Source organism: Talpa occidentalis, unplaced genomic scaffold (assembly GCF_014898055.3).
Source record: "Talpa occidentalis isolate TD23 unplaced genomic scaffold, MPIMG_talOcc4v2.1 talOcc4.4, whole genome shotgun sequence".
NCBI lineage: Eukaryota > Metazoa > Chordata > Mammalia > Eulipotyphla > Talpidae > Talpa > Talpa occidentalis.
The window spans coordinates 119,166,854-119,193,674 of record NW_023604295.1 but is presented as its reverse complement, the minus strand read 5'-3'; the positions used below and the strand labels follow the sequence as shown (position 1 = coordinate 119,193,674).

General features: G+C 37.8%; 1 protein-coding gene across 6 annotated transcripts in view; it reads right to left on the bottom strand.

The window, feature by feature from the left end:
- The window catches only part of PSD3 (pleckstrin and Sec7 domain containing 3), a 507,571-nt gene that overhangs the window by 170,081 nt on the left and 310,669 nt on the right, over positions 1–26,821 (bottom strand). For 5 of the 6 annotated variants that reach the window (XM_054700957.1, XM_037526196.2, XM_054700961.1 and 2 more), the window contains one exon: positions 24,256–24,345. In XM_054700957.1, the coding sequence (XP_054556932.1) occupies positions 24,256–24,345 (90 nt within the window). Of the gene's footprint in view, positions 1–17,271; positions 18,903–24,255; positions 24,346–26,821 lie in introns of those variants that run through there. The other variant, XM_054700958.1, reaches the window with a different exon arrangement.

Below are 26,821 nucleotides of genomic sequence, written 5' to 3'. Positions count from 1 at the left end.
TACTCCAGGGTTTAATCATTCTAATGAAAATTGCCGGAATTACTTATTTCTGGCTAAACTCTACAATTTAGGCCTTTTGGTTTATTTCCCACACAGCCAAAGAGCTGGTCACACCCACCCTCACAATAACCTTTCACAGCCTAGAATTATAGACTGCAGCCATTAAGTTCTTCATTTTCCAAGTTAAGTTCTTCATTTCCCATGTTCCAGGGGATCGTAGACACTAACTAGTTTTTAAGCAGCTGAGAGCAGAGTTAGGCTTCCTGTACTTTTCATTATGACATATGTCAAATCATATGACCTTAGAGACTATTCTAGAATTACTACTAATTCCCATAGGATTTAAATTCCTATATGGTTTTCATTTCGTAATAATTTCCATATAATAATTGTTGATAGCAGATTTCTTTTATTTATTTATTTATTTTTTTTTAATAAATTTTATTGTTATATTCCCCATACAATTGCAGCCCCCCCATTCTGACCCCAATCCCTCCCCTCCCACCCCGCCCCCCTAAAAGTGTCTCTGGTTCATAGTTTTTTGTTGATTTTGATTTTCACTTTCTTGTAGTTATTCATTTTCCTGGTCCCTTATTTAAGTTTTCTAGATTCCTGCTATGAGTGAGACCATCCGGTATTTTTCTTTTTGGCTTATTTCGCTGAGCATGATCCCTTCCAGCGCCATCCATGTTGCTGCAAATTGCATGTGTTTATCTTTTTTGAATGCTGAGTAATATTCCATGGTATATATGTACCACATCTTCTTGATCCAGTCATCTATTTTTGGGCATTTGGGTTGTTTCCAAAGCTTAGCTATTGTAAATAGTGCTGCTATAAACATAGGGGTGCAGGTGTTCTTTGGAATTGATGTTTCTGTGTCCTTTGGGTAAATACCTAGGAGTGGAATTGCTGGATCATATGGAAGCTCTATGTTTAGTAGGTCCAGAAATCTCCATACAGCTTTCCACAGTGGTTGGACCAGTTTGCACTCCCACCAACAGTGCAGAAGAGTTCCTTTTTCTCCACACCCTCGCCAACATTTGTTGTTGCTAGTTTTTTTAATATGTGCCATTCTCACTGGTGTAAGATGGTATCTCATGGTAGTTTTGATTTGCATTTCCCTGATGACAAGTGATGTTGAACATTTTTTCATATGCCTGTTGGCCATTTGCATTTCCTCTTCAGAGAAGTTTCTTTTAAGCTCTTCTGCCCATTTTTTGACTGGATTATTTTCTTTGTTGTTGTTGAGTCTCATCAGCTCTTTGCAGATTTTTGTGATCAGTCCTTTATCATTAGTGTTGGGTGCAAAAATGTTCTCCCAGTTGGTGGGGTTTCTCTTTGTTTTTGTTATTGTCTCTTTTGCTGTGCAAAAGCTCTTTAATTTGATGTAGTCCCAGCTGTTTATCTTTGCCTTCACTATCACTGCTTTGGGTGATGTGTCTGTAAAGATGTCTTTGATGTGCAAATCACGTAGTGTTTCGCCTATATTTCCTTCTATATTTTATGGTTTCAGGTCTTATGTCTAGTTCTTTAATCCATTTTGAGTTGATTTTTGTGTATGGTGTGAGGTGGTGGTCAAGCTTCATTCTTTTGCATGTAGCGACCCAGTTTTCCCAGCACCATTTATTGAACAAACTTTCTTTGCTCCAATGCATATTCTTTGCTCCTTTGTCAAAGATTAGTTGACCATAAATCTGTGGGTTTATTTCTGGATTTTCTATTCGATTCCATTGGTCTGTATGTCTGTTCTTGTTCCAATACCATGCAGTTTTGATGATTATGGCTTTGTAGTATAGTTTGAAGTCTGGGAGTCTGATGCCTCCATTCCCTTCTTTTTTTTTCAGGAGAGCTTTGGCTATTCGGGGGTTTTTGGTGATTCCATATGAATTTCATCAATAATTGTTCTATTTCTTTGAAGAATGACATTGAAATTTTGATGGAATAGCATTGAATCTGTATATTGCTTTTGGTAGGATGGCCATTTAATAATGTTTATTCTTCCAATCCATGAGCAGGGGATGTCTCTCCATTTCTTTGTGTCTTCTTCTATTTCTTTTAACAGTGTTTTATAGTTTTCTTTGTATAGGTCCTTTACCTCTTTTGTTAGATTTATTCCCAAATATTTGATTTTTTTTGTTTCAATAACAAAAGGGATGGTCTTTTTGATTTCTTCTTCTTCAGATTTATTGTTTGTGTATAGGAAGGCTACTGACTTTTGCGTGTTGATTTTGTATCCTGCCACTTTACTGAACTGATTGATGAGTTGAATTAGCTTTTCTGTGGAGTTTTTGGGGTTCTCTATGTATAATATCATATCGTCTGCAAATAGTGATAGTTTGACTTCTTCTTTTCCTATTTGGATTCCTTCGATGTCTTTCTCTTGTCTTATTGCCCTGGCTAGGACTTCCAGTATTATATTGAAAAGCAATGGTGAGAGTGGACATCCTTGTCTTGTTCCAGATCTTAATGGAATTGCTTTCAGCTTTTCACCATTGAGAATGATACTGGCTGTTGGCTTGTCATAGATGGCCTTTATGATGTTGAGGTATGTTCCTTGTATCCCCAGAATTTCAAGGGCTTTTATCATGAATGGGTGTTGCACTTTGTCGAAAGCTTTCTCAGCATCTATTGATATTATCATATGGTTTTTATATTTCTTTTTGTTGATGTGTTGGATAACGTTGATTGATTTTCGGATGTTAAACCATCCTTGTGCCCCTGGAATGAATCCAACTTGGTCGTGGTGAATTATCTTATGGATACATTGTTGGATTCTGATAGCTAAAATTTTATTGAGGATTTTGCATCAGTGTTCATTAGGGAGATTGGCCTGTAGTTTTCCTTTTTGTGTTGTCCTTGTTCGGTTTTGGTTAGTGTAAGGTTGGCTTCATAAAACGTGTTTGGTATTGTCCCTTCCTTCTCAATTTTTTGGAAGAGTTTGTGAAGGATAGGCACTAATTCGTCTCTGAATGTTTGGTAGAATTCATTTGTAAATCCATCAGGTCCTGGGCTTTTGTTTTTGGGGAGGTTTTTTATTACCATTTCAATTTCGCTAATTGTAATTGGTCTGTTTAGGTGTTCTATTTCTTCTTTATCTAGCTTTGGGTGATTGTAGAGTTGTAGGAATTTGTCCATCTCCTCTAGATTGTTAAACTTGTTTCCATATAACTGTTCATAGTAGTTACTGATTATTCTTTTGATTTCTGCTGTGTCCGTTGTGATTTCTCCTCTTTCATTGATGATCCTATTTATTTGTGCTTTCTCCCTTTTTTCCTTTGTGAGCCTGGCTAGGGGTTTGTCTATTTTATTGATTTTTTCAAAAAACCAGCTCTTGGTTTCATTGATCTTTTGGATTGTTTTTTTAGTTTCAATTTCATTTATTTCTGCTTTGGTTTTTATTATTTCTTTTCTTCTACTGGTTTTGGGGTTTTTTTGTTGTTCTTTTCTAGATCTTTGAGCTTCGAGATGAGGTTGTTTCTTTGCGTTCTTTCTTGTTTCTTGATGTGAGCTTCTATTGCTATATATTTTCCTCTTATTACTGCTTTTGCTGCATCCCATACATTTAGGATATTAGTGTCCTCCTTGTCGTTCAATTCAAAAAATTTTTAATTTCTTCTTTGATCTCCTCATTAGTCCAATGGTCTTCCAGTAGTGTGGTTTTTAATCTCCATGAGGTAGGAAAGTTCCTTGCCTTCTTTTTATGGTTTATTTCTAGTTTGATGCCTTCATGGTCAGAAAAGATGGTTGATATGATTTCAATCTTGGTGTATCTGTTGATGTTTGTCTTGTGCCCCAGTATGTGATCGATCCTGGAGAATGATCCGTGTGCGCTTGAGAAAAATGTGTACTCCGTTTTTTGGGGGTTTAGTGTTCTATAGATGTCTGTTAAGCCTAATTGCTCTAGGTCCTTATTTAGAGCTTTGGTTTCTTTACTTATTTTTTGTCTTGTTGATCTATCCATTGTTGATAGTGGTGTGTTGAAGTCTCCCACTACGTATGTGTTTTCTCTGATGTCTGTTTTCAGAGAGGACAACAGTTGTCTGATATATTTTGGTGCTCCTTCGTTTGGTGAGTATATGTTAATGAGTGTTATTTCTTCTTGAAGTATTGTCCCCTTGATCATAATGTAGTGACCATTGGGGTCTCTTTTTATCTTTTTGAGTTTGAAATCTGTTTTATCTGATATAAGTATAGCTGTTCCTGCTTTCTTTTTTGGTCCATTTGCTTGTAGGATTGTTTTCCATCCTTTAACTTTGAGCCTTTTATCTTTTGTAGCTAATGTGTTTCCTGGAGACAGCAAAAGGTTGGGTTTTGTTTCTTAATCCAGGCTGCCACTCTGTGTCTTTTTATTGAAGAGTTTAGTCCATTTACATTTAGAGTTAATATTGATATGTTAACATCTGTATTTGCCATTGTGTTTGTCTTTCCTTTGATTTTATTTATTTATTCTTTTAATAACTTTTTTTTTTTTTTGGCCTTCTTTCATTGTTATTCGTCCCTCTGAGGTTCTGGCTTTAGGACTCCTTGTAGTATTTTTTGGAGTGGGGGTTTAGTTGCAATGAAATTCCGGAGTTTCTGTTTGTCTGGGAAGGTCCATATTCTTTCTTCAAGAGGAAGGAGAGCTTTGCGGGATAGAGTATTCTTGGTTGGCATCTGTTTTCTTGGAGTCTGTTGACTATGTCCCTCCACTCTCTCCTTGCCCGTAGTGTTTCTTCGGAGAAGTCTGATGTCAGCCTGATTGGTTTTCCTTTGAATGTTATCTGTTTCTTCCCTCTTGCCAGCTTCATTATTTTTCCTTGTCCTGGATTCTTGGGAGCTTTACTATTATGTGTCTTGCTGTATTTTTCCTTTCGTCGTGGAAGTTTGGTGTTCTTCTTGCTTCTTGTATATCAATTTTCAGCTCCTTCTTCACATTTGGGAAGTTCTCTTCAATTATCTCTTTGAATATTTTCTCTGTTCCTACATCTCTCTCCTCTCCTTCTGGAATTCCTATAACTCTTATATTTCCTTTCCTCATGGAGTCAGATAGTTCCCGAAGTCTTTCTTCGTTCTTTTTCCTTCGTACTTCTCTTTCCTTTTCTGTTTTGGTTCTTTTTATTTCTGTGTCTTCAAGATTACTTATTCGTTCTTCCATTTCATCTATTCTGCTTTCATTGCTTTTCCCAGAATTCTTTAGTTCTTCCATTAATTCTTTGATCTCCTGCATTTCTTTTACTTCCCTCTTTAGGGACTCAATTTCTTTCTTGACCATTGTTTTCCCTCTCTAGGGACTCAATTGCATTCTTCTGATCGTTGATTATTTTTCCCTTATCATTGTTTTCCTTTATGACTTCTGTCAGTTTTTTAATCACGGCAATTTTAAATTCTCTTTCTGGAAGGCTCAGAAATTCTTCCAAGTTATTGTCTTTGCAATCTGGGGGCTGGCTTTCTTTTTGTGGTGTGCTTTTTCTCTGGAGAGTTGCTAGGTTGCGTGTGGTTCTTCTCCTCCCTACTGTCTGTTTTCTAATTTGCCGTATGCGTTGGGACACTGTGTTGTTGGGACTGGCCGGCATCTTGGGTGGGCTTCTCTGTTCCCCTCTGGTTCTTCCAGGAGTCATCTGTCAGTTTCAAGCAGCCGGGCGGCCGGGGCTGTGTGCTGGTGCTGGTCTCCTCCTGGGGGGCGGGGCTCTCTTTAATGGCGCCTGGAGCTCACCTCCGCTGCGGATCCTGCAGGGTTCGCCTCAGCTCCCGTTCACGGGGTGTGGTGGCTGCAATAGTTCCTTTCCACTCACAGTCCCGCTTGCTGTGTCCGTTTTTCTTGTTGGCCGTTTTGGTTTGTTGTTTCCTCCTCTCTGCCGGTCGGAGAGTGCCGACTTTGTGGGCGGGGGAGGGGAGCAGGGTTCTGCGCTTCCCTCCCTTCTCGTCCTCTTTTATGGCAACTTTCTTCTTCGGGCAGTTTGCTGGAGTCGTCCGTTTATCTTCCGTGTCCCAGTTCTCACTGGGACCTGCCGCTTTTCCTCCCTATTAACTTTTTTTAATGGGAGATCTTACTCGCAGCGTCTCCTCGCCGCCATGTTGCTCCGCCCCCACTAGCAGATTTCTTTTAAAACCTGCTATATATATTTCTCTAACTGGATACATTATGGAAGAGAAATTTAAAATGTTTTTTGGAAAGTGGAAGTTCCCTAACTTGAAGACCTTCCCACACCACCACTATTAACACATGAGTAACCACTCTTTGATTCACGCATGTGAATATTTTTAACAGAATTTCTGTTAGCATACGTAATATTATGTTGGGGCATTCCCCTCCCCCATTTATTCATAGGAAATAATAGAGTACTAATATTTTATTAATACTATGTGCTGAGTATTATCTTCAGTGCTTTATATGGATTTCCACATTTAATCTTCATACCTAGTCCAGAAGTAGATGCTATTATTCTTCCCAATTTACAGATAAAGACACTGATAAAAGAGAAAATAATTTGCCCAAGGTGACAGAATTGGTCTTAAGTAGTAAAGCAAGGTTGAGAGCCCAGACAGCCCAACTCTTTCCATTTACCAAACACATCATATTATAGGAATATAAAATAATTTACTTAATTCCTGATTTATGGACATTTGTGTTATTTTTAATCTTTTGATATTGTATATCATGCTGCAAGTAATGTCCTTTCTACATTGAAGTATCCAGCATCTTTTTTTTTCTTTAAATAACTTTAGAATTACAGAAAGGCATAAAAATAGTACAGAGTTCCTGTATACCCTTCACCCAGCCTTCCCCTAATGTTAACATCTTACATAACCACATCACGACTATCAAAATCAGAAAATTAACATTGGTTTATTAATTACTATTACTAAGCTACAGACATGATTTGGATTTCACCAGTTTTTTCCATTACCATCCCTTTTCTGTCCCAAGGATCCCATGCTGCACTTAGTTGCTGTGTTTTCTTGGTCGCCTCCAATCTGTGACAGTTCTTCTGTCTTTCATGCATGACCTTGACACTAGGAAGAGGACTGGTCAGTTATTCTGTGGACTAACTGATGTTTTTGCATGCTCACACTGAAGTTAGCTATTAGGGGAAGTGTACCACAGAAGTGATAGTGTAGTGTCATAGCAGAGATTTCATGAAATCCATATTTCTTGTCTCTGGTGATGTTACTCTTGATCACTTAGCTAAGGTGGTATCTGTTGTATACTTTACACTACTAGTATACTATCTGTTATATTTACACTGTAGAACTACTATACTTCTATTTGTAATTATCACTGAAATACTTTGAAACTGTGTAAATGTCCTGTTTGTCCTCTCACCCACTAACTTAAGCACCCATCCATGGATTTTGTGTGACTACATTACTGTGGCCATAACAGTGATTATCTATTTCCTTCTTTTCTTTAATGTTTATTAATTAAAATAGTTTTTTTTTAAGAAAAAACTGTCCTTTCTTTACCAATTATTTGATAGATATTCTGTTTTATGGGATACAAACTAATACTTTTTTTTTTTTTTTGCTCAAATTGCTACAGTTTTGGGATTAGGAGTCACTTCACGTGGGCAGGTTGTCCTTTTGGCAAGTCTCCCTCCAATTTTGAGCCCTTCCTTAATGTTTCTGGCACTACAAGATGTTCCTGGCCCATCTTGCATTTTCCCTGGCCCTGGCGTAGAACCAACCTTCTTCAAGGAGTTTCTAAATAGCATTCACCAATGAAAGGAATTGTGAATGGAATTTAGAAACCAACATCTGGGAGACAGGTTGGTCATGGCTACTGGGTGTCATTCCTTCTAGGACCTCTCAGAGGCTAAGCTAGGCAATATCTGCATGTACATTAATGCATGCCTACCCATATAGCTACATTTCAGTATCCATCTGTATTCAGTCTGTATCCATCATGTATATATTAAAAAGTATACATTCATTAACTCTGGATAACTCCAACCCTGGTCTAATACCACAGGGTTCATTTCAGCCAACCCCTTTCTCTAATTTGCAATCTCTTTTTTCCATGGAGAGAAAGCTGACTCTTATCTCCATGTATTTGCGTAATCCTAGTATATACATAAATTAATAGTTTCAGAATTGCTAGCTAAGTTTCCTTTGTTTATAGGGAATAATACAAAGTTTAGAAACATCAAGTTTTGAACTTTGAAAAGAGCTTCTCAAGTACAAATTGCACCAAATAATTCTCTATTGCTTATAATAAAGATGATGATAATAATGTAAAAACTCACCATAAATCAGAGTTTGGCCTTTTCAAAAAAAAATATATGATATTTACAGGAGTGCTGACACCCATTACTGGACACTAACAGCACTGGATCCATGAAATAAGTGTTAAATTAGACATTACAAACAAATAAATGACAAGAACTTGAATAACTTAGCTAAGACTGAAGTTTGGTTTCATGTATTTTTATTTTTTTTAAACATTCTTTTCTTTTCTTTTCTTTTTTTTTTTTAAGATTTATTTATTCACATATACAAGAACCGGGGTACAGACCAGATGCGGGAAAAGGTAAGAGGATTCACCAGAGACAGAGCAGGGAACAGAACAGGCAGACTGACTGAAATACCCTGCTGAGGGGAGCAGCAGGCGAGGCAGGAGAGGTCTGCCGTGCCATGTGGGATTCTCGCAGGCCGGGATCAAACCCGCACTGCAGAGGCTGCAGACAGCTTCACAGTGCTGCGCTCAACCGCCTGCGCCACCAGGGAAGGCCCCTGCTGTATTTTTAATTAAAATTTTCTTATGGAGAAGCCAGAAATATATGTAACTGATGTGGTGAAAAGGCAAAAAAAATTTTTTTAATATATACATATATATATATGTGTAGCACTGTGAAAATAGGAAGAGAAAAAAATAAGAGAAAGCATACAAAAGTGTGAAAACAATTGAAAAATCTGAAGTCAGAAGCAGTTTCAGGTGTTTTTTAAGTATGAAAGCATAAAGCTTTAATGCAAATAGCAGCAGAGACCATTCAGGATGGAGACAAGAAGGCTGCAATGTAATGAAGAAAACAGAGCTTCCTTGGCTAACAGCTGCATAATCTACTGCAGGGATGACTGTACACTATTCACTCAGAGCGCAGAAACTCCAAGAAAAAGGGATTTCTTTTCTCAAAGCTAGTGTAAGCATCACAGGAAAAAAAAAGGGGGGGTTTCCTTTATAAAGCAGACTTCTAACCATCTACGGGTTTGGATGGAATATAGAAGAGAAGAAAAAAAAAAAAGAGACAGGAAGAAAGGTTTGGAAAGATTGGAATGCTTAACATGAGCCAGAAGTTTAAAAAGCAAATGTGAGCCACCAACAGAAAGTGAATTTGCTGACTTTCACGCAGATCCCCATATTAAAAGACCCCTTACCTTTTCCCCACCATCCCTTCCCTTTTGAATTCTATTTTTCTATTTCTCATATCCAGCTTTGGTTAAAAAAAAAAAAAGGAAAAAAATACCAGTTAGCTGTGCTGGTTTCATTATTTTAGCCATGTGTACACATTTTCTAGAAGGCAGACTAAAAATGACCACAGGCAGCTACATCCTCCAACAGATTTTTTTTTTTAAAAAAAAAAATATATATATATATATTTTTTTTTTTTAACATCATTCTTCCTTTCTGTACAATGTATGCTTTCTCCACTTAGGTGTAGTCCCCATAGAATTCCCACCACCAATTCACCTGTGCACCATCACCATAGTACCTTGTGCTCTTCCCTCCCCTGTTTTGATTCCTCTTCCTCCCCCTCCCCTGCAGAATATCTCTAATTTATAGTTTGCCTGTTAATTTTGTTTTTTAACATATTATTTTTTTCTTGATCCTTTATTTGTCTCCCCTACATTCCTCCTATGAGTGAAATCATCCAATATTTTTCTTTTTCTTTCTGGCTTATTTCACTGAGCAGAATCCTTTCTAGCGCCATCCTTGTTGCTGCCAATGATTGGCAGGAAGTGTTGTAGAATTTTTATAAAGATCCATGCCTTTCAAAATAAAAAGGCATATACAATCATTTTTAAAGGCTTATTAAAAATTAGGTAAGGGGAGATAAGTGGTATAGATAACAATGCTTACAAAAAGGTACTTTTTCCTTTATGTGGAATTACTACTAAACAATCAGCTGATGAGGCTACAGTTTTGAGATTCCCTAGAGTCACAGAATCTCTCCACAGCAGCTGTGACTGTGGAGAGGTCATGGAAGGTCATATTTCTTGGTTTTCCTCATTATATATGAAGGTTTAGAAATGTTTAGATACATGGAAATAACTTTTTAGATTTTCATATGTAATTCTACTGGGTTCTAACAGCCAAAGAGAAAGTGGTACAAAAATCACACTACAAAATAGCTCTAGTCCTTTGAAAATTATATCTCTACATACTAAGTGTATGTTTTGACATTTCCCCTATTTTTGTACTTTGACCTAAAAAAACAAGAACAAAAATCCTGGTGTTACCTACAGTGGCCTGAAAGCTCAGTGTAATAACAACACACAAAGAGCACATTCCTTGTGGGACAAAAGCTGTGCTGTGTATCACCTGTTATCTCCCATTTTTTTCCCCACACTGGCAATTATATTATCCCACCCACCCAGAGTTCTCTTCTTCTGGCTCCATAGCATCCATCAGAATTGCCTTATAAATGGAAACTAAACGCAACCTCCTCAAAGGAGGTTTCCTGGATGCTCCCCAGTGGGAAGTCATTTTTCCTTATTCTAAAAAGCCAATGATATTTTATAAGTAACTATTATAGGCAGAATGCTAAAGATGCTGGCCCCCTAAAGTTCTCATTCCTTGATTATTTAACCAAATAGTCATCTAGGTGCTAGTTGGGAAGAAAGTTTGCAGGTAGATTAAGGTTATTGATCTCAATATATGAAGATTATTGTGCTTATCCAAGTGGGCCCAAGGCAATTACAGGAGCCCTTCAAAGCACAACAGGAAGGTCAAACAGTCACTCAGGAGATGCAGTGAAAGAGGAGAGAAGAAGAGAGATGAGGCAGAAGGAAAGTCAGAGATGAAGAGCAAGTAGGAGATGACCCATCACTGCTGGGTTTGAAGATGGAGGGAGGGGGCCATGAGCCACGGTATATAGGTGGTCTCTGGACGCTGAGAATGACTAGCGAACAGCCAACAAGGAAATAAGGGCCTCAGTCCTACAACCACATAGAACTGGATTCTTTCAGCCTTCTAAAACAGCCTGGAAATGGACTCACCTTCAGAACCTCCAGAAAGAAACAAACTTGCCTATACCTTGAGTATGATCTTGAGAAACCTGGAGCAGAAGAATCCAGGCAAACACAAACCTCTGGCCACAAAAACATCTGTTTTAAAATGCTAAATTTGGTATTATTTGTTATAATAGCAATAGAAAAAGAATATACTTTCTTATGTACTTCATCCTATTAAATAGTTCAAATCTCAGGAGACTTCAAAAATCACCTGAGGGGCCTCCCCGGTGGCGCAGTGGTTGAGCCCTGGGTTGTGAAGCTGCCCGCAGGCTTGCAGCGCCAGTTCGATCCCCGGCTGCTCCCCGGCCACCGGAGGAGGGTCCCGCATGCGCGCAGACCTCTCCTGCCGCCCGCTGCTCCCCTCAGCAGTGTGCTTCGGTCCTTCTGCCTGCTCTGCTCCCCGCTCTGGCTCTGGTGACTTCTCTCGCCCTCCCACACTTCGGACTGTACCTAGCGCTTGTATAAATAAATAAATCTTTTAAAAAAGTCACCTGAGGAGCTTTTAAAAATGAATATGGGCCCATCCCCAGAGATATGCAGTTGGTGAGAAGGAGGAGGACATGGCAGGGAGAAGACATCAAATTTTTCCTCAACATTTTTTAATATTAGCATCACCCCAGAAAGTGTCTGCAGGTCCACTCCCAGGTAATTCTCATTTTCATATCACAATAGGAAACCATGGTTATAACTCTTTTCCCCACCATTGGTTAACTTTCCCTATCCTAGAACTTCATATTAAAAAAAAATCATGCACTGCAAATGTTTGTGAAAAGCTTTCCCTCATGATATGCATGGTCAGTTGCCCATTCCTTCTTACTGAGTAGCCCATTGTGGGCATTATCCATTTACTTGTTGGACACTTGGGTTATTTCCAATTTGGGGAAATTATAAAACTATGAATAGTCTTGTGAAATATGCTTTCATTTTTCTTGAATTGTTGGATCACATGGGGAAGTGCATGATTAATTTTGTAAGAAAGTTTAAGGCCTTTTCACAAAGCATTTATACTATTTTAATAGTTTCTAAGAACAATTTAATAGTTTGTTACCTATTTTTTTAGGTAACAGTTTAATAGTTTCTGTTACCTATTTTTTTCTCCCTCATCCCAAATCATTTTAAGACCCCTATACTAGAACCATTCTAGTGGATTAAAAATTCCTTCAAGGCAGAGTTCATGTCTTCCTTCTCTTCATTTTTCCCAATATATTTAACACAGTCTTTACTGAGGCAGGGACTCATGAGTCCTATGAAATTTCATCTTGACCCAGCTTCTGACTCTTGTCATACATGGTAAATACTCTTAAGTATGTCTTCTACACCTAGACACAATTAGGCTATAATTCTGAAAAAGGCATTTCGCAATCTGTGTAATCATAATCTGTGTCCAAATTCTCATCTCCATAAGGGTGTGATCTGTGCCTGTCTTATGGGCTGCACTACTGAACTGAGCACAGAGCTTGGCTCATAGGAGGCCTCAATGATTTAACAATGGGCTTTAGATAAAGAAAACTCCAGGGCCTCCCCGGGTGGCACAGCGGTTGAGCACTGGGTTATGAGGCTGCCCGCAGCCTCTGCAGCACCAGTTTGATCCCCAGCCATAGCACCAGCTTGATCGCTGGCCACTGGCGAGGGTCCCACAAAAAAAAAAAAAAAAAAAGAACTCCAGGGCTTCCCTGGTGACACAGGGGTTAAGCACCACACTGTGAAGCATTCTGCAGCCTCTGCAGCATGAGTTTGATCCCCAGCCGGCCAGGGAGAAACCCACATGGCGCAGCAGACCTCTCCTGACTCACCTGCTGCTCCCCTCAGCAGTGTATTTCAGTCAGTCTGCCTGTTCTGTCTCCCACTCTGTCTCTGATGAGTCCTCTCACCCCCCTCATCTCTGGCCTGTACCCCAGCTCTTGTATGCATAAATAAATCTTAAGAAAGAGAAGAAAATTCCAATCTCCTAAATTTGTTTGTGTAACTTTAGTCAATAAGGTACATGTCCATACTCTAGGAGGTTCCTGAAACTATAGCTCTCAATATTTGAGGGAATAAAGACCCTTCTGAAAATCTGATTAAAGTGTGGATTTTCTCCCTCTCTCTCAAAAAGAAAAGATGGAATTATGCATACACTCACACACATTCATAATTTCACATACAATATCGAGTTGTTTACAAGGGGCTCACAAGGCCTACAAAAGGTGAGAAATCAGTGAAGTAGATTTTAGATAAAGCTATAATTCTTTCTTTCCCAAGTATTCATTGGCATATTTGATTTGTCCTGGAATTAAATTAGGTGTAAGAAATAATATGACCAACAAAATACAGTCTCTGTCCTTAAGAATTAGGACAGGGAGGAGGTCACACACAAGTGACAAGTAACACTACTTAATCAAAATTCCAAGATAAATTAACTACTAAGTTCATTTTGACACACAGCCATTTTAAGGAAACCGCTAAGGCAAGTCAATACTTAATTCTGGAGCAAATCATTTTATTATGACGTTTAATTCTAGATGTAATCAGAAGCAGTTATTCCTTAAGAATGTAATATAGATAAGTTATATTCAGATCTTCTCAAAATCCATAATCACTTTCAAAGATTTTTTTTCTTTTCGCCTAAGTCTACAACATAGGATCAGCAACTTGAAATGTAAACAACCCTTTAAAGTAATGTTTTCAATATACAGGTTCATCTTTCTGAAAGTTGGGGAAAAAGAGGAAAAAAGGAGCAACAACTTATGTTATATTCTTAAGGAATAAAAAAGTGTGCTTCCATTCACCAAGAGGTAGACTATCAGAAGTTTTGTACCTGCATCATCCAGCAAACACTGATGAGGTTTGAGACAATGTGGTCCCAGTGCTTCAGAGAAAGTAATATTACAGCATAAAAACCAGACAGCTTTCTATGAAATGTTTGAGGGATGGGTAGATGTTAACTAAAATAAAGATGAAATTTTAAAATAACAAAAATAAAAATCCAACATTGACAGGGAATGGAGTACAAGTTTTTGAGCAGAGAAATGAATTATTCTTTATTAGTGGATTTTCTGACAGAAGTTAATTTTTTAAATGCCAAAATCTTCATAAAATAGTTTTGTTGGCAATCTTTCCAAAATGATTTCATACTCCATTTCTCTTTAATCAAACAAAATAAATATAACATACTATTTTTGATGACCAATTAAGTGCATCTACTACTCTCCTGTGCTATATAATACAGCTGTTCTCTGAGAAGTCATTGACTACACAGATTTGCCTGCTCTCGCTCAGAACACTCCAGCTGCTCCATCTGGAGGGTCAGTGCTTTTAAAAGGTCACATTTTCTATTTATCTTATCAAATCACTTTTGCTCTAGCCCCTATATCTGATTAATGCACTCTTTAACTTCATGCTTACGTAATTCACAGCTAACTGTAAAAATAACTATTTCTTCAAAATGATTTCAGCTTAAAATTTTTAGTTAAACCTAAATATTTATGTTCTAATGAATTTGTTTTAGAAAATAAACTGGATAGGACTACACCTCTGTCAATGAACAGCTGGCTCAGCGATGATCAGTGCAGAAGGCAGGGCCAGGCCACAGTTTTAAAAAGCTGATTGGATAATGGCTTGGTTTCCACTGGGGTCTATATAGCCATTTGCTTAGAATATATCAGGAAAGAAGAACAGCACAAAACTTTTTTATTATTATTAAAAACAGGTCATTAAATGAGGGTACATTAGTGAGGTTCATTATACAGATTCTGTAATACTCATTATTCAGGTTCACAGTAATATTTTACTTTAATTTTTGTATTTTCAACACTGAGTCTTTTTCAGACAATTGACCTTCACATAAGCAAAATATTAATACAAGCACAAAGCAAATTATTTTCCTTCATGGGCTGTTTTTACTGTACAGCAACAAACATCATTAAATTATAATTTGTTTCTCTCTATCCTTAATCAATAGAACAGAATATCTGTTATAATACTTGATTTACCATTAGTTACAGGCCTGTTAAAAGAAGAGCATCACTCCCGAGGAAATCCCCATCCCCACCTGCTATCGTATAAGCAAAAAGGAGAGCAGTTTACATTCACATTGTCATCTATTACATTCCCACCAATATTACATGTTCATGCTTGAGTGATAGGAGCAGCATCCTTGGGGTAATTTTACGATGTTTTTAAAAATGCTCCAAATATACTAACACTAACTTCTGTGAATGCATCTAAATATGAAATTTTGTAGTATTTCTTCATGGTTAAATTTAAAAAGAATTTATCTGGGAATCATTAATATTCCATAATTACTGCATTTGTCACTCAAAGTTTTTGCCTTATTTTTGTGGGGGGAAGGGGAAAAGGAGGGATGTGTATTCTTAAGTAGCACCTATTCTGTCAAAATGGCCTAACAGACTTCTTTGTGATAGGCTTTTGCTTAAAAAGCATGGACATGATTTCTAGCTCTTCAGCTACTTCAAAGTATTATCCTCATTATCGTCACTGTTCTTCATTCACAGTCTGAAGCATACCAAGGCAGAATCATTATTCTGTCCGTGACGAGCATGTGACTGGAAGCAATAGCAGGATTCCAGATCTCCAAGGGGAAAGCAGAAGCAGAGACATACCAGGAACCTTTTATCACAACTCGGCTTGATTTATGTTATTGAAAAAAGCAGTATTCCATATTTTAAGCCAGGAACTTTAAAGCTTTACTCTCAAAAAGGTTGCTAACATAGCTTTTCTCTTAAAAGGCTCTCCTACTTATACAGCAGGATGAGCATCCCAGCCCATTTCCTCCATAGATACTGTTGCTACCAGGTTTCCATGACCTTCTCTCAGAGAAAGCTCACCTACTCCAGGCAACAGTTGATGCTCTTTTTTTAGCTACACTTAAATACCACCCATAAGTTCCTATTTTCAACTACATACTCTGAATATAACTCACATCAAGTATTTTGAGATTCACTTCAGGCTTTTCATTTATAAAACGTTCAGACTTTTTCAGACTATGGTCTGCTTCTTCCTCTAATTCTTCAGGAGTAATCCTTTGAGACTATGGCTACAGTAAAGGTAATTTATTTGGATTTAAAGCTGAACTTTCACTATTAAGTACACACTTCTTGTCCAAATGAAAATAGAATATGAAAGTCAAAACTTGAGAGATGATTTAAGTTTACAAATTAAAAATGTTAAAAATATTATCAATACTTGGATGGAGAGGATCCTTAAAGATCACCTACAGAGGAAACTGTGGCTCCTGCAGGGGAGGGGGAAGTCTGGAGAGTAAAGGGGGAGAGTAGCCAATGGACTGTGGTGGAGGACTATAGGAGTCATGAGGGAATTTATGATGTGGTGACTAACATACATTTGAAGAGGTATGAAACTAGACCTCTGAATCATAGTGTTGTGTTCTAATGTTATTGCAATAAAAAATACACACACACAAAAGATAACCCACAAAGTTTTTTCATATCCTCCATGGAACAGTTTGCTCAAAAGACATTGCACAAGTAAGTCTGTGCAATGACTTACTTGTGCAAAACAACAAAAAAACAGCAAGAAGTTCTAGTCCAAGTGGAGAGTATTGACAGGGCAGGAGTGGGCACTGGATTCTATGGGCACAGTTCAAGTATCTTGTTTTGCAAACAAAGAAACTAAGGCAAAAAGAAGTGAGGTTATCACCCAAAAGTAGTGGAGCTTTTTTTTTTTAATCAAAAGTTTCATTGAGATCATTATAGATTCACATACAAGTGTTAGAAAAAAATAGGTTTCTTAAACATTTTACCCAGTTTCCTTTGATGGTAACATTTGCACCTTGGGCCTCCCTGCTGGCGCAGCAGTTGAGCGCTGGGTTGCAAGGCTGCCTGCAGCCTCTGCAGCCGTGGTTTGATCCCTGACTGCTGGGCGAGGGTCCCACATGGCACGCAGACCTCTCCTGCCGCTCGCTGCTGCCCTCAGCAGTGTACTTCATCAGTCTGCCTGCTCTGCACTCCGCTCTGGCTCTGGTGAATTCTCTTACCCTCCCACGCTTCTGACTGTACCCAGTGCTTGTATAAATAAATAAATAAATCTTTAAAAAAATTTTTTTTGCACCTTGATAAAATCCTATTTTAAAATGGGAGAGGTTGAAGGAGAAATGTTGCTTAAGGTCAGCCCTTTGGTAGTAAGAAAAGTAGAGTAATTGTTAGTATTACAATTTCAGTCTTCTTCCTGGATGCAAGAGTCAAGTGAGAAAGGTAGACGTAACTCAGAAAATAAGCTGGGTTGGCTTTGTCTCTCTGTGTGTCTCTCTCTCTCTTTTAAAGATTTATTTATTTATGCATACAGAACAAGGGTACAGGCCAGAGGTGTGGGGGTGAGAGGATTCATCCGAGACAGCAGGGAACAGAAAAGGCAGATTGACTGAAATACACTGCTGAGGGGAGCAGCAGGCGAGTCAGGAGAGGTCTGCTGCGCCATGTGGGTTGCTCCCTGGCCGGCTGGGAATCGAACCCGCGCTAGGGATCAAACTGTGCTGCAGAGGCTGCAGTTAGCTTCATAGGTTGCATCTGAATCCCCTGCACTACCAGGAAGGCCTGGCTTTGTTCTTTTTTTTTTTTCTGTGGGACTCTTGCCCGCGGCTGGGGAACGAACCTGCACTGCAGAGGCTGGTGGGCAACCCTGCAGCCCAGCGCTCAACCGCTGCGCCACCAGGGGAGGCCCTTTGTCTCTCTTTTTAAGAAGAATTCTAACAGCTCTTGTTGGTACTTCATGCAAACAGGTCCTTTTCAAAGTTTGAGTTTATAAATAAAATTGCTTCTTTAAAGTCTTTAATGGTGGATGGACTGCTTTAGCTGACCTTATCTACAATGATAATTGATTAAAACCCCTAATGGTCATGAACCTACATAATATAATTTTATATTTTCTAAGTATGTTTCTCTCCTATCCAAGAAGACACATTAATCTTTATTTAAAATGTGTTTTTCTTTGTTGACCTTTTAAGTCTGTTTGTTTAAATGTTACCCACTTGACTAATTTCTTCATCATTTTGACAAATTATTTTTCCTTAAGAATACCAAGTGAGAACAATGCATTTAAAACAAAACATCCAATGTCTTCAGCTAACTACATATATTAAGGAATGAATTGCAGGTAACCTATATATTCTTAAAAACTTCTTTTAAAAGAACCTCACCTGGGTTCTCGCATGGGAAAGCAAGGGAAAACAAATACATCTGAACGAGAACTTTTACTAGGATTCTAAACAATAGAGTGGTTAATAATTTAATTCACTGATATTTATCATTCCATTAGTGGGATGCATGTGAATTCCACTAAGTCAGGCATGCTTGTTTACACGCTTTCAACTTAACTGTTTCTCCTCTTTATAATATACCCTAATGTGCACGTGCGTGCGCACACACACAAACACACATACACAAACACACTTCACCATTAACTACAAATCTAAGAGGAAGCTTATTTCAAAGTTAACAAATTCCCAAATAAAAGAAATAGAGACAATCAATTTCTACCAAAAATTAAATATTTGAAAAAAATTCTAAAATATTCAGATATTGCCAAATATTGTAAGAGGAGGTCATTTAGAGAATGGGACTGCCAGCTTACACACAACTGGACTCAGCAATGGGATGCTCCTCATCCACTCCCCAGCATTCTTGGAATGGGCATTCAGCTTGCTTTTCCCATGCTAGAAGCTTCCCCATGGATACAGCCTACGGAGAGTAATGTGGTGTGGAGACCATCTGGTGGTATAGGACAGAACTCAGTTAAGCCTCTGACAAGAAATAAGAAACAAACAAACAGGGCCTCCCCGTTGGCGCAGCAATTGAGCGCTGGGTTGTGAATCTGCCCGCAGCCTCTGTAGCACCGGTTTGATCCCCGGCTGCCAGCGAGGGTCCCACATGGTGCGCAGACCCCTCCTAACGCCCACTGCTCCCCTCAGCAGTGTACTTCGTCAGTCTGCCTGTTCTGCTCTTCGCTCTGGCTCTGGTGAATTCTCTCACCCTCCCGCGCTTCTAACTGTACCCAGTGCTTGTATAAATAAATAAATAAATTAAAAAAAAAAAAAAAGATTCTCCTGACTAAGAACTAAATTGGAGTTGGGAGGCAACTTGGAATCAGGCCACAGGCAGGCATGGGCACGTCCATCTCTGGGAAATAATTGAGCCTAATCGGACTCGCCACTTCCTGAATAGGCATCTACTAACAATGGGAGACTGACAGCTTGGAATGTTCGCCTGAGATTGCCCAGAGATTGGAACTTGAACCATTCTCGACTTGACAAACACCCTTTTTCCATGTCTGCACCAATCATACTACTTAGCCAACTTTCACCTAATTTACCTTTCACTAATTTATATGAAAACTGTTAGAAGGGCCTCCCCAGTGGCGCAGTGGTTGAACCCTGGGCTAAGAAGCTGCCCGCAGCCTCTGCAGCACCGGTTTGATCCCCGGCCGCCGGGTGAGGGTCCCACATGGTGCGCAGACCTCTCCTGCAGCCCACTGCTCCCCTCAGCAGGGTACTTCATCAGTCTGCCTGTTCTGCTCTCTGCACTGGCTCTGGTGAATTCTCTCACCCTCCCGTGCTTCTGACTGTACCCAGTGCTTGTATAAATAAATAAATCTTTAAAAAAAAAAAACTGTTAGAACTATTCATTTAATTTGCATCTCAAACATGAATGAGAACTACCTTGCCTATTCATTGTGGTTTTAGTCACTATAATCCTCCTCCATTTCCTCAACACCAAAGCATAGTTCAAGGACTTTAATCCGTGACTTAACAGTTGCAGTCCTAATAAAACCCCAAATAAATATTCATACTTTGCCTCAACCAGGTCTCATTTAATCTGGTTAGCAGTTTTACAAACTTAAGATTTGGAGGGCAGGTGTGGAGAGCTACTCATCTTGGCAGCCTCCTAAGACAAGCCTTGTAAGAAGTTCCTTGCTCATTAAAACATGCGCAGCAAAATAATCCAGAAAGAAAAAGAAAAATACCGGATGGCCTCACTCATAGCAAGAATTTAGAAAACCTAAATAAGGGACCAAGAAAAAGACTAATTATAATAAAGAAAAAATCAAAATCAACAAGCAACTATAAACCAGAGACATACTACGGGGGGCGGGGTGAGAAGGAGGAGAGGAGGGATTAGGGTCAAAATAAGGGGGGTGGAATTGTATGGGAATATAACCAAAATGAAAATGCAGACATTGTGCAAAAATGAAAAATGATGTAAGAATTATATAAATTAAATATATTAAAATAATAATTAAAAAACCTGTCACCCAGTAATCTGGAGTAGCCTACCTCTTTATTTGGCCTCTCACTGCTCTCTGTGTCAAGGCCAGTTTGTGAACCAAAATTAATCATAAACAACAATAAATAAACAAAAGGTGGTATGTTATTGACTTGCCCAAGTAAGATTTACTTACCTAGCTTTTAAATGATTTTCAGTGACACTGCCTAGTAGCACTATTCTTATAGCTATTTGTGCACTTAAACAGATTTAGGCAGAGGTATGACTTAAAACACCGTGAATTATGTTCAATTTTGTGTTTTAGTTACATTACAGTCACTTAAACAGGGTGGGGGTTTTGTTGTTTTTGTCTTTACCATTGCTCACATGATATAAAAACTCTTAAATTGAAGCGACTGTTTCAGCTAATTATTTTTTTTCCTAATTCTCTTTGGCACCAGTAGAATTCGATTGCTACCGAAAAAGAAAAAAATTAAAGACCTACCAGTGACGAGTATAAAAACATTAAGGAGAACATTCTTTGAGTATCAAATGGTAGGTGGCAATAAGAAATATGGGATAGAAAACAATTACGGTTTCATTGTCCAAACCTTCAATGTGAATTCTCCTCAAAGTGAAATTAATGTGACGTCAATAACAGAGTTTCCATCCTATACGTTCTTAAACCACTTCCACTGGCTCCTTTGCTCTTATTTCCTATTGTTTCTTCCCTTCTTTCATACTATATCTTGAAATGGCTACTTCCTCTCTAAATATTTGAGTAACTAGTGTTCTCACCGAAAGTCCCTATGTCTCTCCTTAGACGTAAAGAAAAAGGAGAGCAGACTGGACTGATGACACAAATGCAGCTTTTCCATTAAAAAAAAAAATGGAGTTCCAGGGGCCTCCCTGGTGGCACAGGGGTTAAAGACGCAGCGCTATCAAGCTATCGCCACTGCAGCACGAGTTTGATACCAGGCCAGCCAGGGAGCTGACCCACATGGCACAGCAGACCACTTCTGTCTCGCCCACTGATCCCCTCAGCAGTGTATTTCAGTAGATCTGCCTGTTCTGCGTCAACCCCCATCTCTGATAAACCCTCTCACCCCTCTCCCCACTTCCCTGCACCTCTGCCCTGTACCCCAGTTCTTGTATGTATAAATAAATCAATCTTAAAAAAAAAAAAGAATAGAGGTCCACAGGGATCTCAGAAGGAAAAAAATATATAGAACAGGAAGGTAAAGGAACAAGGTGCTACATTTTGAGAATGAGATAGAAAAGCATTCAAGAAATTTAATTTTAAAGATTATTCTAGAGAGAGCTTCAGAAACATGCATAAGATGACATGCCAGCACTCACACTAGTTCCTATGTACCTGCCCTGAGGAGACTGGGTGGAAAAGCCCAGTCCCCAGTCTCCTCTTTTATTTAAATATGTAATAAATGTCATTTAAAAACAGAAAGACCCTTCCATCTTTTTCAGTAGTTTGTGATCCCTGAGGACAGAGGTCTATTTGGTTCCAGCACATTCTTTAAGTCCAAACACCTGGTTACATGCAGTGGATCTTCAGTAAATATTCCCAACAAGCAATAACACTGTAGAGCAGAGATAAGCGGAAACATTACTTCTGGCCCAAAGAAATCTAAACAATAGATATAAAATCAAATGTTACTTTGATCCAAGGAAATCTAAAAGTAATAAAAGCCTCAGTTCAAGTCATGTAACTCTAAGCATCTCATCTCATAAATTAAAGTGAATATTGTAGATGACTATAACTTTTTTTTAACTAGAGACTTATATAACCTGCAAGATGATACCAAATATTTTGTGTTTATCTATATACTTGTATCTGTGTGGCATGTGTAAAATCATACTGTCAAAAAAATTCAAATTAATATTCCATCCAATAATTTATGTCAGCATGGAATCAAGATTTATCTATGGAGAAAGAAGATAAGATCAACAGAAAAATAAAGAAGAAAAGGAAGGAAAAGAGAAATAAAGAGAACAGGAGAAGAAGAAAGGGAGGGAAAGCAGGAGAAGGGAAGAGGAAAGAAACAGCCACAGAGAAAGTGAAATAAAACAAGACGGTTGGAGGAAAACTTTTTTGTTGAAATTTGCAGTAAAATCCAGATTCATAATGAAATATAAAATTCAGCTTGGGTGGGTGAGTCGCTGGGGCTTGTTATGAAAGGGAATCAATATTTTACTTGACAATTTTTATGCTAAATGCCACTGTCATTTAAGTGTCATTTCACTGTCATCTTCCCAAGTAAATAAAGAAAAGTATAATACATATTCCCCCCTAAGGTTTGTAAACATGATCTCAATTTTACAACTACAAGAAATCATCCAGCAAATTCTTGACAGAGTAAATTAAAGAAGCAATGTTTACCCAAGGTGAATGGTAGCCGATGGACTGTATGTTAACTACATTTGGTTTCAGAGAGCTTCATCAAATATTCTCTAAATCTGCCCAGTAATTTACACATAGTCACGCACGTCACTCTAAACCTACCACTAAAATCTAAAAGCTTCACTATGAGAAATTTTCCTGTCAATTTTTCATTTTTGACATAACTTGATAAAAGCCTCACAAATTCTCTTTGAGAGACTCCATTATTTTCCATGCTAATAGCACTACACTAAAAAAAGACTTGTTAACATATGTCTACTGTGTAGTTCCAATGGATGAACAAAACATTTATCATGTCCCAATCCAACACCTTTTAGCTCCCATTTCCATTTGGAATTGTAACATCAGAAAAGGGAATATTTGTTCTATAAAGGAACAATTTAAAAAATAGCTTCCTTATTTAATAAACGGAAGCTACTCTTATCCCTGCTTTTTTCATAATGTAATTTTTTAATGAGCTACAATTAAAGTCAGAAGATTTAGAATCTCATTATACCATATTTTATACCTTTTTTCATTTTCTATGAAAGTCTTTCAAAATCTGGCAGAACTCCATCCTGTATATTTTATATAGTTTAAAAATCAAATAAAATATAGGAATCATCTTTTGACTGGCACATTTCCATGTTATAGCATGATTCAAATGTGTTGCCTTCTTAGCAAATTCATTCAAAGGAACTGATCCCCAAAAAAAATCTGCATGGCCACATAATTTTTAAAAAGAAGGCTAGATTCAAATGGAAATCTGAAAAAGTCACATTCTCAACATATTCATCTTATACTGAACCTTTAAAATACTCACATCCATTATCAATAACTATTTTGTATTTGATCAAACAGACATCTCACATATACTGCTATAGAATGTTATGAGTTCCTACGTTGATTTTGTTGTCTCTTTGAAAACAATCTGATAGGGAAAGTCACACTGACTGCTACCAAGAATAAAGCAGAGAGAAAATTATTCAGGCATTCTAGATTTATTCAAATTTACTTTAATATATTTCCAAAGACAACCTGAGTGGTTCTGTGACTACAGACTGAATATAGTCAGAACTGCTTCCATTATAGTCTTGAAATATTTCAACTGCTTTTTGTTTCCTTACTGAATATACCTTTGAGTCTTTTCTCACATTCTGAGTCTACTTACAAATAAATTAAAAACTGCTCACTTAGTACTGGCATCAGCAATTATTTCAAATCTACGTATGATTTCAGTATTACAAACATGTGGACTTCAAGAAATTATTAATTTAAGAGTACTTTGCAGTTAGACACACCAAGGACAAGGCCCAACAGAAACACTGCCAATAATACCAAAAACAAAGCACTTCAATGATTCTTAGCCTATTTTCTATCAAAAGGCAGAAAATATAAGCATCGACATATTTTAAAAACCCGTATATCAATGCTTACTTTTAGTAGATCTCTGGAGAAGTCACTTCCTTCATTTACCCCCTGGAGGTTTGCAATGAACTCTTGGCAGGTCATCTTTTTTCCAATATTCTGGAATAGAGGCAAATAATACATCATAATGACATGTATGGAATTAAGATTAATTCTTAAAATGTGACTAAGCAAAGCAAGATTGATTTGGTTTTTCAAAACAAATACAGACACCGATCTATGAGTATGTGAATACACACACACACACACACACACTCACACAAACTTAAATGCATAAGAAAAACAGATGGCTCATTATGCTTTTAAAACTGTCATTAAATATAAAAAGCAAAATTATGCCAAAACTTTATTTTAACCTGAGAAAAAAATCTAAAAAACCTATGCTACATTTATATAAATAATATACAGTGGAGTTTTTTAATGAAAAACATGGATAAAAATGACATTTCTAAGCAGAGCCCTGATAGCTATTTATTTGCTTGTTTATTTGTACTTCCTACATAATGTCAAGAGTTGTGAAGCTAACAAGTTAGGCTGTCACAATCTCATGAGTGCTGGCAGAAGTAAGACTCTTGGGTCAGAGGTACAGAATTTATTACAATAGGAGGAGCTAGGAAATCAGCTTTTTCCTGCTCCATTTCCAAGTCCTACTCTCAGAGCAACTGGAACAGGGCCAGCTGGCACCTTCATTTGCAGTGGGCTGTGATACAGAAAAGGAACCCTGAGTTTTGGGAATCTGATCTTTGAAAAGGGCAGTAACATGCTTACCCCTTTGCTCTAAAGGGAGGGAGCAGCACTATCTTACAAACCATTGACTGTAGTCACTCGATCTTTCAAGCTGCTCACTACAGAAATAGTCTCGAAAAGATAAACCAGACAAAGGCAAGCAAAGCTCTGTTCACAAACCAGTAAGAAAACCAATAAGTCCATTAAGAATTGTCTCCCAATACATTTTTTCCAAGGTGACTTAGGATATAAGTTTAATCACAGAAAATCACATTTATTAACAAAATTGGATAAATAGGGTCAATTGTATGGTGAGTGACAGAACTCAACTTTAAGTGATTTATATTGATGCCCAGCTGACACTTACATAATGTTAAAAGGCAACATTACTTCAATTAAAAATCATTTCGAAAATCTAAACTACGAAGATAAAACAGAAATATGCTAAGGAAATCTGTAAAATTGCTATGAAAACAAATCACCTCCTATGTCTGTTCCCATCAACTAGGAGAAGGTGCCAGTTGTGAGGGATTCTGAAGTTCAATTTGGGCACCTAGAGATATCTGTCATGAATGCAGGAGAGGGATGTGGAAGGCAAACATACATAAGCATGAGATCTCCAGCAAAATGTGATTCAAGTGAAGAGGAAGTACACCATCATATTAATATTGCTGTACACAATACACACACAAATAAAATGTATGCTCCAAAAGGCTATTCTATTCACAAAAATTAAAAAAGAGCAGAACAGTAGTCTTCAAGCTGGGGCTGTATATTCCTGGAGATAAAGACTTTGAAAGGGATACGAAGCAAAGAATGGTTTTAAAGGGGTATATATAAACAGAAGCTTAACTTCAAGTCTAGATCAAACTTTTATCAAAAATATCAAGAGAACATCGCTAACATATTGAACCAATGAATTCTAAGTGTAATACCGAACAGAACTCTCATAAACACACACACACCTCACACATACACACATGAAACAAGTCAAGAACAAAGGATAATTTGGTATTAGGACATAGGTTGATGTAGTATAGCATATTAGGATGTAAAACATGAGAATTAAAAAATGCAGATCTGCTAAGGACATATACCTATTATCTTAAGAGTAATAATTTTCCACTTCCCTTTCATAACTGACTTTATACTCTATAAAATGAAACAATCAGACCCATGCTATCTAATTATAGTGAAAGTATTAAATGAATTTTTTAAAAAAAAAAAACCTTGTATCTTCCATTAAAAAAAGGACATAGACATTACATGAAAGACTGGATGAATGCTTTGATAATTAACTTATTTGGTAGATTATCTCCCATAATAAAAATATGCAATTCTATTTTTGATGAAAATTTATAGTACATAAAGGAAATTTAATGAAAAGTATGACTTCACAGGGCCTCCCCCGTGGTGCAGCGGGTTGAGCGCTGGGCTGTGAAGCTGTCCGCAGCCTCTGCAGCGCAGGTTCGATTCCTGGCCGTCTAGGGAGCAACCCACATGGCATGGCAGACCTCTCCTGTCTTGCTTGCTGCTCCCCTCAGCAATGTATTTTGGTCTGTCTGCCTGTTCTGCTCCCCGCTCTCTCTGGTGAATTCTCTCACCCTCCTGCACCTCTGACTGTACCCCCGTTGTTGTATAAATAAATAAATCTTTAAAAAGAAAAGTATGACTTCACGCCATTATACTGGAAAGGTGAAAGTAACAAAACAATCAAGTCATCTTGATATGATTTGGCAAATTCATAAGTTTTGGATATCTTCCAAAAATCTGAGAAATTAAATAATGAATAGGTAACATATTCTTTTCCAAGTCAGGTGGTTTCCAATTCTTTGCTTTTAACAAAATT